The sequence below is a fragment of the Amphiprion ocellaris genome, chromosome 6, assembly GCF_022539595.1.
Source record: "Amphiprion ocellaris isolate individual 3 ecotype Okinawa chromosome 6, ASM2253959v1, whole genome shotgun sequence".
NCBI lineage: Eukaryota > Metazoa > Chordata > Actinopteri > Pomacentridae > Amphiprion > Amphiprion ocellaris.
This window is the reverse complement of record NC_072771.1, coordinates 7,916,158-7,932,020: the sequence shown is the minus strand read 5'-3', so window position 1 is coordinate 7,932,020 and position 15,863 is coordinate 7,916,158. Positions and strand designations below refer to the sequence as shown.

The following is a 15,863-nucleotide window of genomic DNA, read 5'->3' as shown; positions in this document are numbered from 1 at the left end:
CAAATCTAAGAGGGTGTGAGATGCTGCACATATTTGTATTCAATTTGTCTCTAATCTCTGCCTGTTTTCTATGAAACACTGGTTAATTTAACTCCTGGGTCATTCCAGAGTTGGAGGACATTTTACATCCCACGCATCAAATTTCAGAAGTACTAAAACATGCAGTTGTTGGGTAAATGTTCTTGTCCTGAGACCAAATCTTTGGCTTCTCAAGTGACTCAGCTGAGTATTTTTCTTCTAGCCAGTGGAGATTTCTACTTTCCTGGTTACTTGTGCCTTCTTTTGTAGACCCTCCTGTGGACCTCACTGCCTTGACTCTAACGTCTATACTTGTATAAAAGCTGCCTAGTTGTGTATTTTATAAATAAATGCATTTTGTATCTTCAGTTTATACATATGGCAAAATTAGAAAAATATATATTTATTTACCTATCACCAGCCATGCAGAAAAATATGCTTAGTATGTCATCACAAAACAGGAAACTGGTGTTACTTGGTCCAAAGGTCAATGAGTTGGTAGAATTTGAATAAGCGCTTGATTTGCTGATAGAGATAAGGGAAGCTGAGTATCTGGCATTTGGGCGTGAGGAATATCAGATGACAAAACGGAGCTTGGATGTAGACAAGAACCAGGTCTGTGTGATGGCAAAACTAAACTCTAAAGTATGCAAGGGACAGAAACATAAGCTGATGAGGGTGATGGTTCCTGAAGCTGAGACTCCGGCTCATATCAAGTATGGAGGATCGGGTCGTTTATGCTCAAATGGCACAAAGGCAGTGTGCCTTATGGCTACAAGTAAAGAAAAAAAACTTGGACAGGCTGGGAAGTTTTTGCCAGCATTTACAGTAGATGTTGTTTCAAGTAAAATTGATCCCGATTTTTTTTATTGTTTTTCACGCTTATATAGTTATATATATATATATATATATATAACACTGTTCATTTTGTTCAACTCTTTATTTATTAATTCTCTAACCACACCCTTTAACTGCTGTACTTCCTGTCTTAACAAAACAGCCTGATTTTTCAGACACATGTTCGACACTCTTTCTTGGTTGTTTGAGGGGCTTGCCATGTAGTAGAGTTTTATAGTCTTGAAGATATGGTGGAGGTATCCTGTGTGATTGAGGCCTTTTTTCCTGATATTCATTATGTGGTGGAGCAGCTTATGGATCTATGATCACTACAGTAGATGTCCACTCCAGCTTGAAGGATCATGGAAAAATTACAATGTAGGTAGTGGTATTTGCTCACAGAATATCTGATGCAAAGTGCATTAAACACAGGTATGAGAAAGCCATTCTATGTTTTTTTAACAGAGGATGATGGTGAGATGGATGGTTACATGAATGGATGCAAGTTTTTTTTAATTAATGCGTCATCAATTTATCCAGTATCCTTTAACTCTCTATACAATGCAAAATATGGAAGCAGACTAAATACCTGCAAATAAAATATCATCCCAACCCTTTAATCTGTCTGTAGGCCTCTATTAAATGTTGACCAAATTGGAAGTACTTGCTAAAGTCCAGGCCAACAGTGAACTGCACCTGACCTGACACTTATTTCAGAATTTCTCTGATTGTGTATATTTCTGTATTTTAGTAATAATATAAAGCTGATTAATATTGACATACCATGGCATTTATTATTTGACAGGTATTCTCTTCTCTTTTGAACATGTTTGTGGGAAAACATATACAGTGATGTTTGGTAATATTCATTTTTAATATATATGCTGGATTTTCAGCATTTACCTGGACTTCCTGTACACAGCGACTGCTCTACATGACCAACAGATCTACTCCTAGACTGCAGAGGGCGCTGTTGACTATAACTTTGTTTGATACCAATTGCAGGAATATTTTACAGCCATGTGTGCATGCGTGCATGCATGAGTGTGGAAGGTACAATAAACACATCTGTTGCCAGTGCACTGGACCCACAATGGCATCAAGAACCATCCCTGCTAACCTAACCGTCTTTCCAAAAGCTTGCCCAATGACTAAAAAAAAAAAGAAAAAAAAAAAGAACAGCAGTAGTGTTTTGTGACTTAGGAGCTTACAGGTAAGGTACTGCTTTGCAACCATTAGAAAAAATAGATGTGAAGGTAAGGCTGCTGGGGGACCTCTCTCCATGCACTGAGCCCTTCTATAACTACCTATGTATTTACTTTATATACTGTTATTGCATTGCATTCACTCTATTTCTCCCTGTGTCCTTTTTCTGAGTGTCCCTGGTCCCAGAACTGGATGCTTCAGATCTGTGGTTGTTCTCCCACCAACTGGCCTAGTCTCCATCATGTCCACTGTGGGATGCTGCTGCTGACCTTCCTCCAGTCCACTGCTTCCAGCTGCCCATTTCCACCAGTCTACTCTGCGTCACTTGTTATGTTCATCTCCACACTGTTAGCACCTTACTACCAACTATATATATAGTATATTTGATGCCAGAGCCTTACACCATAACAGTAAACTTGTGAATCAGTTTACATGCTGGCTTGTTCTGTATATCCCCAGTCACTCTGTGTTCATTGTGCATCACTTTGTATGTATCATCTATGTTTGTCATACCATGCATATATGCTAATGTGTTTCGTGCCACTTAGGGCTGCTCTGGGGGTTCAGGTATGTGGGTTCTGTAAAGCGTTGAGACAATCTGAATTATAATTGGTGCTATATAAATAAAATTGAATTGAAAAATTAATTGAATATTGAAAAATGGGTGGGTTCAAACATAAGGTGCTATCTTCCAAGTTGTGTATCAGATTTGCATGGTATCAGAAAAATTTGGGACAAAGTCAGACAGAAATTTAACCAGCTGTCATTGTGTGACAATCACCAGTGATCGAATCTTAACAGGTCTGGCTCATCTGAAATGGGCCTATTGTTCTGAAGCCTCAGTCAAACTGCTGCAGTAATCCTGAAGCCAGAAGGTCTGATAGGCAAGTGGTTGTGATTTAATATGAGCCACTTCCTACTAATCTTTGGTTTGATGAGGAGTTTTAACATCTTAAATAGGCTTGGTATAGAACTTCTGCTTTGAAAGGAGCTCTTAGAAACTATGCCTTCCTCTCATGGTCATCTGGCTGTGTCCAACTCCAGGGAAAGCCAGAACATGCTGGACACTAGTAGCAGAAAAGGGATGGATGGAGAGATGAATCGTTGCACTGCCACAGGGGCCACTAAAGGTTTCAGGCCTTTGGGGCTATTTACAATCTGCCCTGATGCTTATTTAGCAAGATTGAAAACACAGTTATACAGTCATGTATAATGAATAATTTTACTTTTCATTTTTATCATTTTACTTAAGTCCCATCAGCTATTTCGTGCACGTGTCATGCTGAACATACTGCAAAGTCCTTCAAGCCAAATCTCTAATTTAGGGATATGCAATAAAAATCACATAATTTACTTCAGTAGAGATTTGAATCATTTTTAACTAAAAAGAGTTGCAATTATCAGTATACTGCTTGCTCAAAGTTCTCACTTCAGGGAGCTCATGACCTAACGCCACAGAGAGGAGAGCAGAAATAAAGAAAAACTAAACCAGAAGTTGAATGAAAGCCACTTTATGCACTGAACACATCCTGCAGCAAGTACAGTTCATAGATGTGTAGATAAAAGCACAGACTTTTGATCATACTGGTGTCTCTGTTCATACACAGTGGACTAGTTACTAGTTATATAGAAACGCTATACAACAATAACCAATGACAGCATTATGGTCAAACACAGGGAACAAAAAGGAAACTAAATTGCTACAGGAGAAGAATTCCACTGCCTGAAAAACTGCTGATGCTGAGCCAATAAGACAATGCACAAGAAATAATCCAACTACTATCATGTATATTTATCTTTTATATGCTTCAACTTCGACTGAATATACCATCAGAGTGTATGTATGTTGGCATTTCCAAGGTCAGACACGTTGCAAATCAGAGGATTTTTACAGTATGGCATGGTTGGTACTCTATGGAAAGCACTACATAAAAGATAACCATAACCTCCAGCTAATTAAGAGAAGGCTGTATATTGGTAGGGAGATACTGCAATTAAAGTAACTCACAGATGATGTGTCAAATCCAGAGGTGTTCCATGAAAAAAACCTTTTTCTCTTATGACAGGGAGGCATTTTTAGCCCATAATCCCTCAATCTCATCCAGCTAATTAAATTATTTTCCACATTACTTTCCAAAATAAATAAAATCCCACAAAACACAGTTGATATACAGTAGACAACGTTCAACACAAATTCACTCTCTTCCAAAAAATGTTGATCAACACACATAAAACTCAACACATGGTGAATAAAACACAGCGTAGGTCATGAGTTAACAGCAACTGAATTGTATACAACACCAAATGTATATTTGATGTGCCATTCTGGGTGGGAAAGGAGAGAGGAGGAAACAGGATGAGTCATGGTTTGGTGTTTTTGTTCAATGCCGACTAAGTAGGGAGCACAACAGGAGCTTCTTAACTAGTCTGCTCTTCTTTCTCCAAGTCTTTGAGGACCTTTAGAAGACGAGAAGGGGTGAAGATTTCAGTTGATCCTGAAAGACAAAGAAAATATATGAACATGTTTCACTATCATGAACACAGTGACTTATGCTAAGTGTAAAAAATCCTTGGCCTCTAAATGCCTCATGTATCAACAACGCTGTTTTGTTATTCAAAGTAGCCTTTTAAAAATGTATTTAATTTCATTGAAAAGTGAATTTCATCTTCTTTAAACTTGTGTCATAAACATGTGGCTCTACTAAGTAACCAATAATCTGCTGGGAACAAAAACACAGAAGATGTCTGACTGGGCAGGACACTTGAGCAGTCTCACTTTCAACCAGCCTAGTCCATATTACATCCATATTTGGCAATTCCAAACCTCATCTAGCATCAATATTATATGATACTGGAAGGACAGAGAGATGGACTACTAAATACTGAAATGTTCTCAATAAGTTTCATTACTTGCACAAATTAATTACTGAACGGATCCTGGGGCCAAAGGCTGAAAGGATGGGCAGATTAACAAAATAAGACACACTTAAGTCACAAAGGTGCATACAAAACACATAAAGGTGCAAAAAGAACACCAATGGATGTCAAATGCGACAAACACATGCAAAACAACCAAAAATAGTTACAAAACTGCCATAAAATTTCACAGAATGGCCTCTAAGTGATGTAACATGACAATCAAACCAGGCATTATGACCACAACAAGAAGGTGAAATGAAGACACAACAAACAACCCAACAACAAAGATATTCCTATGTGGGACAAGTGGTGGGTCTTTCATGCATCCTTTTCCTGCATGTTGCGCTATAATCCATGTATGCGGTTTGGAATCATTTATAGACTGATTTCAGATATGAAATAGTCTGTGTGGCCAAAATACGTTCCTGTTTTCTGTTCTGTTCTTCCACTCTGTGGCGGATTCTGGGTATGTTTAGAGTTCAGTGTGTCTGGAACCGACTAGTTCAACTGTAGTTAAACAGTAGGACAACACGTCCACAGTGAAAAGGAGGAAGAAAAGCCCATCACCCTTTTTTTGGTTTTGGAAGGTTACCAGAATCCTCAGACACAACAATCCCCAGTTGAGTGCCTGAAAAGTGTGTGGGGAATGAGATCCTGAAACCTTCTGAAACAACTGATCAACTGTCCTGCTGGATCATCATCAATAGTTCTGGCACTCTTAATCCTGAAATGTCTCACATCTCCTGTACTCCATTTTCTGCTTTCCAATCTTTAAAAGTCATTATTTGTTATGCAGATACAGAGAAAATAGTTTGTACCTTTTGCATATTTTAATATCAACTGTTGATGACCTACCAATTCAAAATAAAGGGTGTGAAATGTGCTGTGAAATCTTGCCAGTGGATTCACAACCTGAATGTAATGCAGCTTCACCATACTGCATGTGTCACATACACTGGGAATGCAGTATGTGCTAAAATATATGTCCTACAAGTTATCTTTATGATGCTATATATATATGTAGAGTTAGCATGAAACAGTGGAGCCAGGAAGTGAGGTGATTTCAGTGACTGTACCCCAAGACTGGTACACTTCTCCAAGAGGACACTGTATCAGGAACACTAAAGTCGACATGAAGACCAGGACTCCACAAACAGAAACAAAGGCAGCATCTGAGTGTCAGTGAAAATCACGTCCAACAAATACTGCTTTGAAAGGTGTACAGGTAAGACGAGGGGTGGGCTGGTTGACATGAGGGAACATGGGGATTCACAAACGCACGTCACGAATTGTAAATTTACTTCCGAATGTCTTTTCATTCTGCCGGTGGCTCCTCTGTGCCCTCTGGTGGAGCGTTGGGGTCCAAGAAGTCTGGGTGCTGTAGTTCCTTTAGGTACTTAGGAGGCGTGATAATGTGGGTGGAACCTACAGGTACACAATCCTGAAAGCTCAGCAAGGACTAAATCCTGGGTGAAATATTGTTATTTATGTAAGATACACACTAGACTGGCAGTAACAAATTAAAAAATGATTCACAGAGGTTTCCTGCACATTTATCAAGCCTGTTTTGATATCAGGGTTTCTAAAGGCTTTCATGAACTCTGAACTCCAGTCGATAATGTGGTTTCACTTGTTCTCTTTCTCCAGCATCCTTTCCTTGTGATTCAACAACATATCAGCTCTCACATAGTGTGATTAATGCCTTTACACAGAGGCCAAGCTCTGCTGAATCAGCTGGACACAAAACATAAATTTAAGATTTCTAAAAAGACACATCAGCAAGATCCAGACCCTCAGAAGGATTTATCAACCATTTATCCATGCAAAACCAAGCTGATGACATCCCTGATTTCAAAAAGGTTATTTTCACAAACTTGATAAAAGTCTCACTATTTTAACCACACAGTACTGCCGAGCCTGTAAAAACACAACCGTTTTCACTGGCTGAGTAGTACACCCTGTGATGAGAAAACCAATCTACAAGTATAACATCAGTGGAATGCTTCTTCAGGGTCCACTGGGTACTAAGTAACCCAGTCAGCTCTCCGTTTGTCCAGTGAACTCACCAATCAGGGCCTCCCACTTGCCATTGGCCTGTGTGACCTCATACACACAGCGCATCTCGCTGTGCGTCATGCCTCCGATGATGAAAACAATGATCCTGGGCCCAGTCTTCATCTCTGTTGGGCCCCTATTCTTGTGCCAGTTGCCATAGCGAGCACTACTGTATGATGAGACAACATAGAGATAAGCATTTATGGCAAAAAGGTGGTATTTCCACTCCAAGCAGATTTTTTTTCCACTGAAACAACAGTCATGATTCTGATCTACTTAATTTTATTTGTGGTACCTAAAGTGTGATTTGAAAGCTACATACCTTGATGGAGCACTGGCTTTGGCAGATGCTTGTCGCTGGGAAATATATGGGTACAGCTTGGGGTCAAGTTTGTCCTCAATTGCGTCCTGTGGGAACACATACAAGTTACAAATAATAATAATAATAATAATAATAATAATAACAATAATAATAATAATAATAATAATAATAATAATAATAATAATAATAATAATAATAATACATTTTATTTGTATTTTATTTCAAAATACGCAGAGACACTTTACATAGTTACATTATAAAATCAGCAAACATTAAAACAGGAACATCATGAAACAAGACATAAAACACAACATAAAAAATTGTATTATATTAAAAGCAGTTCTGAACAGGTGGGCCAATTGATGAGTGATCTGAAAGTGGTCAGGTCAGTGCAGTCATGGATGTGTTGGGGTAGGGAGTACCAGAGGTTGGGGGCAGATATGGAGAAGGCTCTGTCCCCCCAGGTTCGGTGCTTGGTTCTGAGGAAGTGTGGCAGTAGAGCAGGTCTCTGAGGTATGGGGGGCCTGGCTGTTGAGGGCTTTGTGGGTCAGTTGTGGGACAGGGAGGGAGGTTTTGGAGGACAGGGGTGAGGTGTTCACGGTGAAGAGGTGGGGAACAGAGCTCTGGATATACTGAAGTTTACTGAGGACTTTTGAAGGTGAACCATAAGGAATGCTGTTGCTGTAATCAACTGAGGATGTGATGAAAGTGTGAATGAGGGTTTCAGCAGCAGGAAAGGAGAGTGAGTTGGGAGACTAGCGATGTTTTTGAGGTGAGAGAAGGCGGTCCGGGTGATCTGGTTGATGTGCTGTTGAAGGTGAGGCTGCTGTCAAGAAGGATTCCCAGATTACAGATGTGAGGTGATGAGTGGAGTTGTCAGTGGTCAGAGTGAAGCGTTCCATTTACCAAAAGCCAGAGCATGTATGGAGGAACTAAATATAAATGTCTAGTATCTTTGGTAATCCCCAATATTAGCCTGTAGTTAAATTGCACAACCTCAGCAACAGTTGCAGTTACAGCATATGGGATGTACCTCAATGAGATCCTTGACAAGAGGAGTCCACCTGGAGAGCTGGTAGGTCTGTTCACTGACTCGCTCCTTACGGTCAGGCTTTTTGGCTTTCTTGACAGTGCCCTGAAAAGAAATAATGTTCTGTTTTTATCACTCAACCAGACAGTAAACGGAGTAATGTTTTTAAGACTCTGTACTGTCAGTACTGTTAGATTTGCACAATATCCCAAATTTTCTGACAAAAAGCCGATATTGTGCTACTATATTGAGGCAAAAATGCTGACCCCAAGCATAATTACACCTGCATCAGCTATGTAGAAAGGAATGTGTGCAAGTAAGTTAATAATTACTTTAAAAAAACATGCAAATACAATAAACTGTTTCCAATTAAGGTGTTGCACTGTCATCTGCCATAAGGGAACATCATACCTGGGGAGGCAACATTTGGTGGGTGGGGTGGGGCATTTTTAGGTCTTCTCTGCTCAAGGATTACATTTAATACTGTGCACTCTGGGCTTGGCACCAAAGAACCACACGGGTGCAAAACAAATCTCTCTTTACTTAATTAAGTTATTAAACTCTACTACACCTGTCTCTTGAAAGAGGCCATGATTAATGGGGGTTAAAATTCAAAATTGTGAGTTCACTTTATCTCATTTAATTTAGATTCGCAAAATCTTTTCAAATAGATGAACATATGACCAAAATCAATAACTAGAGGTTTATATCTCTCCTGTTCATCAGCTTTCTTTTTGGCTTGATCTCGCTCTCATCAAAACATGATCTGTTGTGTATAAATAGCAATCAGTAAAAGTCATTTACAAACAAAATGAAAGCATAATTTCTTATCTTTTCTGGGAAACTTTAGCCTCTGCCAGCATCTAAACAGTGCTTCTTATTATGTGACGATCCGTGTTGGTTTGTCTGTCTGTCCGTCTGTCTTTCTGTAAGCAGCATTACTCAAAAATGGACACAGAGAGTGCAGTACTCTGCCAAGGCTACTCAGTCGTTGTATCATTTCTGATGGATAAGTCCCGATAAGTCCGCAGCGGTCGATTTGTAGTAGGATCACAATCATGTGATCATCAGCAGGCAGCTGACGTAAAGTTCACCTGTTGTCATAGTTACAGTGACAGCATGCCACTATCTTACAATGATACAGAAATCCTTAACAGATCTGTGGATCCAGACTATAAGCCACAATCTAATCACTTGGTCCTTGTGTCATTTCTGACCTTCCCTGAAAATTTCATCCAAATCTGTTATTTCATTTTTGAGTAATGTTGTGCACAGACAGACAACCGTACACCGATCATCACATAACTCGGCCGCCTTCCTTGGTGGAGTAAATATCCAGGGCTTTAACTAACTATCGGGCTGTACTGTGGACAGTAGGAAGTTGGAATGAAAGCAAAGTTGACACCTTCAACATTATTAAGGACTTGGGGCTTCTTTGCTTATGTTTAAAGTTATGCTGGGAGATTGAGGTTCTAGGCTAGAACCGCTCACCTCAGAGACAATGGGAATGCCCATGTGGGCCATGTTGGAAATGATGTCACTGTCCTCTGGTGGGATGCTGGCATGCTGAAGGAGTTTACACAGATTCTCCTCTGTCACACCTGACACACACATTAATACACAAAAAATACACACAGCACACGCATGCATGTAAGTATGAGCAAATATAAATATGCACTAACAATATTTTTTTTATTTAAAAAAAAACAAAACTAAGAATCAGCTAGCGCTAACAAAACAACACAAAATGCCATCAGATGACATGACATCAGAATACTAGAACAGGTTCTTTTCTGCTTTGTTTTTTTTTATCACAGTGCAGGAATCTCTCTCCTTTCAGATTGTATTAGCTGATATGAAAGACAGCAGGAACAGGACAGTGGATATCTCACCATTTTTAAGGAAGATATAAAGCAGGATGATGCGGATCTTGTCAGACACACTGACATTGGCATCCAGTAAAATGGGAACAATGAGCCTCATGGGATCCTTGATCTTCTCACCCTCTGCATCTGTGCTCATCGCCAGATCCTTAACAACAACAAAGAGCAGAGGGGTCCAAATGTCAACCTGAGTTCCACGTAAGCTCTATTGTAACAAGATAGAAACATCCTGTGTAGAAATAAAAAATGGACACACCTGCAATTCTGAGAGTTAGACAGTGGTGTATGCAGTGAATGGAACTTTTTTCAGCTTATATTTGTTCATACTGAAGCTAAACTATACCATTAAAACATGCTAAATTAGCTATTAATGAGGATAATGACTGTGTTTTATTCTATTAACAGTACCTATTTTCAGTGTACTCAAGAAAGTACAGACAATTATCACTGGATTATTTGTTAATGTTAATGTAAATTATTAATATTCTGGAGCAGTCTGCACTTAAAGCCCCTCCTGATTGTCAAATGCTGAAAAATGTGCCAATGTCCAAATATTAATGGACCTGACTGTCTGTAGATCCTGATGAAATCAATCAGCTAGTTATACTTCAGGTATGTCTTCCGGACTTAAAGACTTGTAATTTTCTTCTCCTAAACTCAGAAAAAAAATGAGGTTATTGTATTTGGCCCTAAGCACCTCAGAATCTAACCAAAGAGTTCCTCTGGATGGCAGGGTTGGCCTCCAGTTCTCCCCCAGTTTCCATCAGGATATGTCATTTAATTTACACATAAAACACATCTGTAGGACGGCCTTCTTTCACCTGCGTAATACTGTAAAAATGATGAACCTTCTGTCGCAGAGTGATGCTGAAAAACCTGTCCATGCATATGTAACTTCTAAGCTGGACTATTATCGGGATGTCCCAATAATTCTTCCAAAAACCTCCAGCTGATAGAAAATGCTGACAGGAACCAGTAAGAGAGATGATATTTCTCCCATATTAGCTTCTCTTCATTGGCTCCCTCTAATATCCTGTCTTATCCTCTCACATATAAAACTCTTACTGACCAGCTCCATCGTATCTTAAAGACCTTACTGAACCATATTATTCTAATAGAGTCCTTCCTTCTCACACTGCAGGTTTACTTCTGGTTCTCAGTTTCCAGAAGCAGAATGGGAGGCAGATCTTCACTTATCAGCATCTCTGTTATGGAATCAGCTCCCAGTTTGGGTTCAGGAGGGAGACACTCTCTGAACTTTCTCCTTGATAAAGCTGACAGTTATGGATGGCTGAGGGTCACGCATTTCTTAGTTATGCTGTTCTAGCCCTGAAACAATGGAGGATTTTTCATGATGCACTGATTACCTCGCCCCTTAATCTCCTCTCTCTCTTTTTTATACAGTTACACATCTCCATTACATGTCACTGACTTTATGTCTTCCTTGTTGTTTGTGTTTGTTCTCTCTGCAGATGTCTCTGGATCTGGAGCTACACGTCTCTGATCTGCAGTTGCTGGCCTCACTCATGTTCATAATTTTCTTATGTATTGTTTAGCTGTTTTCCATCTGCTATCCCACGATTCTCCCTTTGAGTGCCTTGAGGTGATAAATTGTGAATTGGTGCTATTTAAATAAAATGCAAGTAATCATGGTGCGGCGTCGTAGCTTTGTAACTTGGGGAAGAAAAGACGGTAAAAATCTTAAGAGTGAGTCAGTAGTGGGACACGTTTGGTTCAGGGCTTTCTGTGAAAAAGCCTTTCTCACAGACGGGGTTTATTAAGTCAGGAGAGGACGGATAAAGACCATGTCCTGGTGGGGAGCAGGTTAAGGTCGATGAAAAGTTCAAGCACAGTACTTTCATTAAGGAGACTGTGGTTTGTGTTACATGATGAGATTACAACAACATGACTGGTCAGTTTCAGTGATGGTCCTACAGCAACAGTCATGGTGCTCTACAAACAACAACAATGTGCTACTTAATACACAGGCAGGAGACTGAAATTGTCCTGCTGTGCAAATGTGCACATTTCCAGCACCAGACAGACGTTAATCCTGCCAATGCTTGCTTATGTTAGAACACCAAAGTAATTCCACTGCTTTAACTGTAGTTGAACATTACAAAATGGTCTAAAGACACGTCCAACAAAACAATAGAGACATTTACCTGTTCAACACGACAGAGTTTGTCCACAGTGCCCTGGTAGCGGTTCATACAGTCCTCAGCTAGGTGGAGATGGGTTGAATACTGAGTTCAGACAGGAGAGATGCTGTTACTGAGGTTATTACAGAAAACAGTCAGCTGCAAACTATACTAAACATACCATGCATTTCTATCAGCTGAATGAAGTCAACAACTTATAGCTTTCCTGAACTTTTCCTTATGTTGCTGCCATGTTGATCATGTTCATCATGTTTACTGCCGTGTTAATGATCACACAATGTAACAACAGTGTAATATTCTTGTCTTAAATAAAAGAAATAAAATAAACAGTCTATGATGACCATAATGTGAATCTGTTGGCTTAGTATGGAAATTGCACTTTGGGATCATCTTGTAAGGCAATGACCATGATGTGAGGGCATCACTGCTAAATCTGCCCTCGCCAAGGTTGGTCTGTTTAACTGGAAGTGATGCATCAATAACTGTGGTTGGGATGAAATTTGTACTAAATATATATATAATATATACAGTACATAGCATGACTTGGTCTAACTGTATAGACAGACAGTAATACTTCAGTTCCTACCTTGCTGAGTTCTTTCTGATACTGAGGCATTTTCTTCAGCATCTGAGACAGTTCCTTCATGGTGGTCTGAAGGAGACAGTGATACACTTCAGTGGCAGTCAAAGCTATCAGTTACCTCCTTATGTTGATGCAGTATAATAATATATTAGCGTGGTGCAAATGATATGCTTCATATATTTTTCAGTAATATTATTCATTCTTCTAATCAACGTATATTAAAAAGTAATCATTGTACTTTTCTATCACAGATTTACATTATAAAATGATTTAATAAAACCAGACACATTGTTCAGTGTATAAAACCCAAATCCATTACCAATGTGTCTACATTAGTTTAAAAGGCCTGGTCTTAATTTTAGACACAATTCTGTAGTCTTCAGTGTTCATACAAGTATTATTTTGTGTTTGAGTAAAGGAGGTCTCCGGCTTGCACATAACAGTTGTGTAAACTGCAGAGATTTAGGGGAAACCAAAATAAATATTCAGTTTTTACCTGAGTTTTGTAACAATGATCTATGATTTTCACATTAGAAACTCTGTTTCCCATGATGGCTGCAGAACTGACACCTAACAGTGGTTTGTCAGTATGCAGCATCAGACACAATTGATATCTGTGATCTTCTAATGGCTGTAAGCAGAGTCACTGCTGTAAACGAAAATCCAAATCAGACTAGTTGACATTGTTGAGCTTTGATGCTTACAGAAACTATGAGAGGATGCTTAACTGAATGCGTATTTACATGCACTCTCAGTCCAAATCAGGATTTCCCTGCTCATGCGGGCAGGAGGTGGTGGAGAAGTGGATGAATTATTATTTTGTTGTCAGATCACATGATCACATCTTTGTAGTCTAGTAGCAAACACTTCCCAGACCAGAACTGGCCTGCAGGCCCAGTTGTTTCTTCCATCTCTGTGTTTCTGTGCGAAGGACAGTTGCGAGCAGAAACACAGCAGCAGATCCTGAAAGGAGGAGAACAATATAGTGTGTTCTCTACCTTTTCACCCGTGTTCATCTTTTTGCTGGCAGAGAATTCTTTCAGAGAACGAGTCACAGCCCTGTGCAGTGAGACAGAGACAGAACAAAGACAAGGTCAGGGAAAGTCAGGGAACGTGATTTGAGACGTTCTTTGTATCCTGAACCCTAAGAGGAGTAGTGTTTTATGATAGTACTATTGCAAGCATTAAGTCAAAGCAACTCACGTTGACACCTCAGCGATGTGTTTGTGTCTCAGAGTAAGCCACAGGTCATCGTCCTCATCCAGCAATACTTCCTTCATCCTGGTCTCACCCATACCACTGGTCTCAAAACTGACAAAGAGGGTGAGAGAAGTTTACAATCTGTCTGTGAGCATCTGAAAGAAACAGCACTCTATTTGTTCAAATAAATCTTAAGATATGCAAGTGAGAAATGAAAATTTAAATATGTAAGACAAACTGTCAGTTACAAAACTGAAAACAACAAAGTAAAAAAAAATTTTAAAACACGTGGCAGCTGCAAGACCTCTTTTGTCTTTACCTGTAGACATCATTCTCGATGCCGAGCAGGTCGTACGCCATGGCCTGCAGTGTGAGCTCGTGCAGGAGAGGCGACACAGGATCAAAGCCTCGATCCAGGATGAGCAGCTGAGTGCGAGACTTGTCTGGACCCTGGAGGCGTTAGAGCAGACAATAAACACTGTGCATATGGTGGAATACTGACGGGTATTTTGCTACATTACACAGGATCCAGTCAAATGTAGTCTCATCACTTTGCTAAAAACATTATCGACACTTTCACCAATATTGGAAACAAAATATTTTTAGAGCTGTTAACTGAAAACATGAAATCTTCAACATTTAAATGATCAACTAGTTATTAGACAGATTCTGATTTCAGATTGCAGCTCAATGCACCCAATGTTACAATCATCACTTTTGCTGCACCTGCTTCTCCACCTACCAAACTACACAGCAGCCTTCAGATGATGCACTATGGAACTCCCTCACCAGCCATTCACCAGAAAGGGTCCATCATTTCTGGACTCCCTCTCTTGGTTCCTCCCTTGATCATACAGAATTTTAGCAAGTTTCTTTTTTTAAATATAGTTTACAATCCTAAATCGGGCCACACCTCTACTGAATAAAAACTGAGTTAAATGCTAAATCACTGCAGCCATAATAGTACCATGAGGACAGTCTATTGAATGCACCATTCTCAGCAACCTTTAAGAATGGCAGCAGGTTATGTTTCAAAAAGCAGATAAAGTTTTGATCTTCACTCTCTCCATTCACAAGATCATTTGTTGCTTTCTGTTCCATATGGCCCGTACTGAATTGGGTAAAAAGGCTTTAGTTTGCTCTTCACCTTTAGCATGGAACATGTTGCAGAAAGACTGGAAACTAACCGAGTTCATCTCATTGAGCGCTTTTAAATCCAAACTGCGAGTTCTGGAGGCCAACTCCACAACATGCACTTGTTTTTCTTAACTTGCATGTAAATGGAATCTTTATATTAGCTTTTTTGCATGTGTTTTAATTATGTTTTAACTGTGTACTTTTGTAACTGTGTTTTGTATTTGCTGCTGTCTATCTTGGCCGAGACTCCCTCAAAAAAGAGGTTGTTAATCATAGGGGGATTTAAATAAAGGTAAATAAAATACTATAAATAACAACAGATACAGCGCAGTCCATTGCAGGGACTTCCAGGGTGCAACAGCTAACAGCTTTCGTCATTTCTACTCTTCATTTCATCTCTGCAGATGAGATTAAACCAATACAGTAGCATATAATCCTTATTTTGCTCAAGTAAAGGCACAGAAATCCACAAAACTGGAGTTGTACTATATAAGATTTATTTTAATACTTT

The 15,863-nt window shown here is 39.5% G+C and overlaps 1 protein-coding gene across 2 annotated transcripts in view; it reads right to left on the bottom strand.

The window, feature by feature from the left end:
• Positions 1–3,556: 3,556 nt before the first annotated feature.
• stxbp1b (syntaxin binding protein 1b) overlaps positions 3,557–15,863 on the bottom strand; it is a 29,305-nt gene continuing 16,998 nt past the window's right edge. The window contains exons 9-20 of one of the 2 annotated variants that reach the window (XM_023285270.3): positions 14,535–14,665; positions 14,219–14,326; positions 14,014–14,074; positions 13,019–13,084; positions 12,436–12,516; positions 10,280–10,418; positions 9,879–9,988; positions 8,391–8,492; positions 7,358–7,443; positions 7,047–7,204; positions 6,282–6,405; positions 3,557–4,556 (exon numbers count right to left, since the gene is read on the bottom strand). In XM_023285270.3, the coding sequence (XP_023141038.2) occupies positions 6,296–6,405; positions 7,047–7,204; positions 7,358–7,443; positions 8,391–8,492; positions 9,879–9,988; positions 10,280–10,418; positions 12,436–12,516; positions 13,019–13,084; positions 14,014–14,074; positions 14,219–14,326; positions 14,535–14,665 (1,152 nt within the window). In that variant the 3' untranslated portion in view covers positions 3,557–4,556; positions 6,282–6,295. The remainder of the gene's footprint in view (positions 4,557–6,281; positions 6,406–7,046; positions 7,205–7,357; positions 7,444–8,390; positions 8,493–9,878; positions 9,989–10,279; positions 10,419–12,435; positions 12,517–13,018; positions 13,085–14,013; positions 14,075–14,218; positions 14,327–14,534; positions 14,666–15,863) is intronic. The other variant, XM_035955090.2, reaches the window with a different exon arrangement.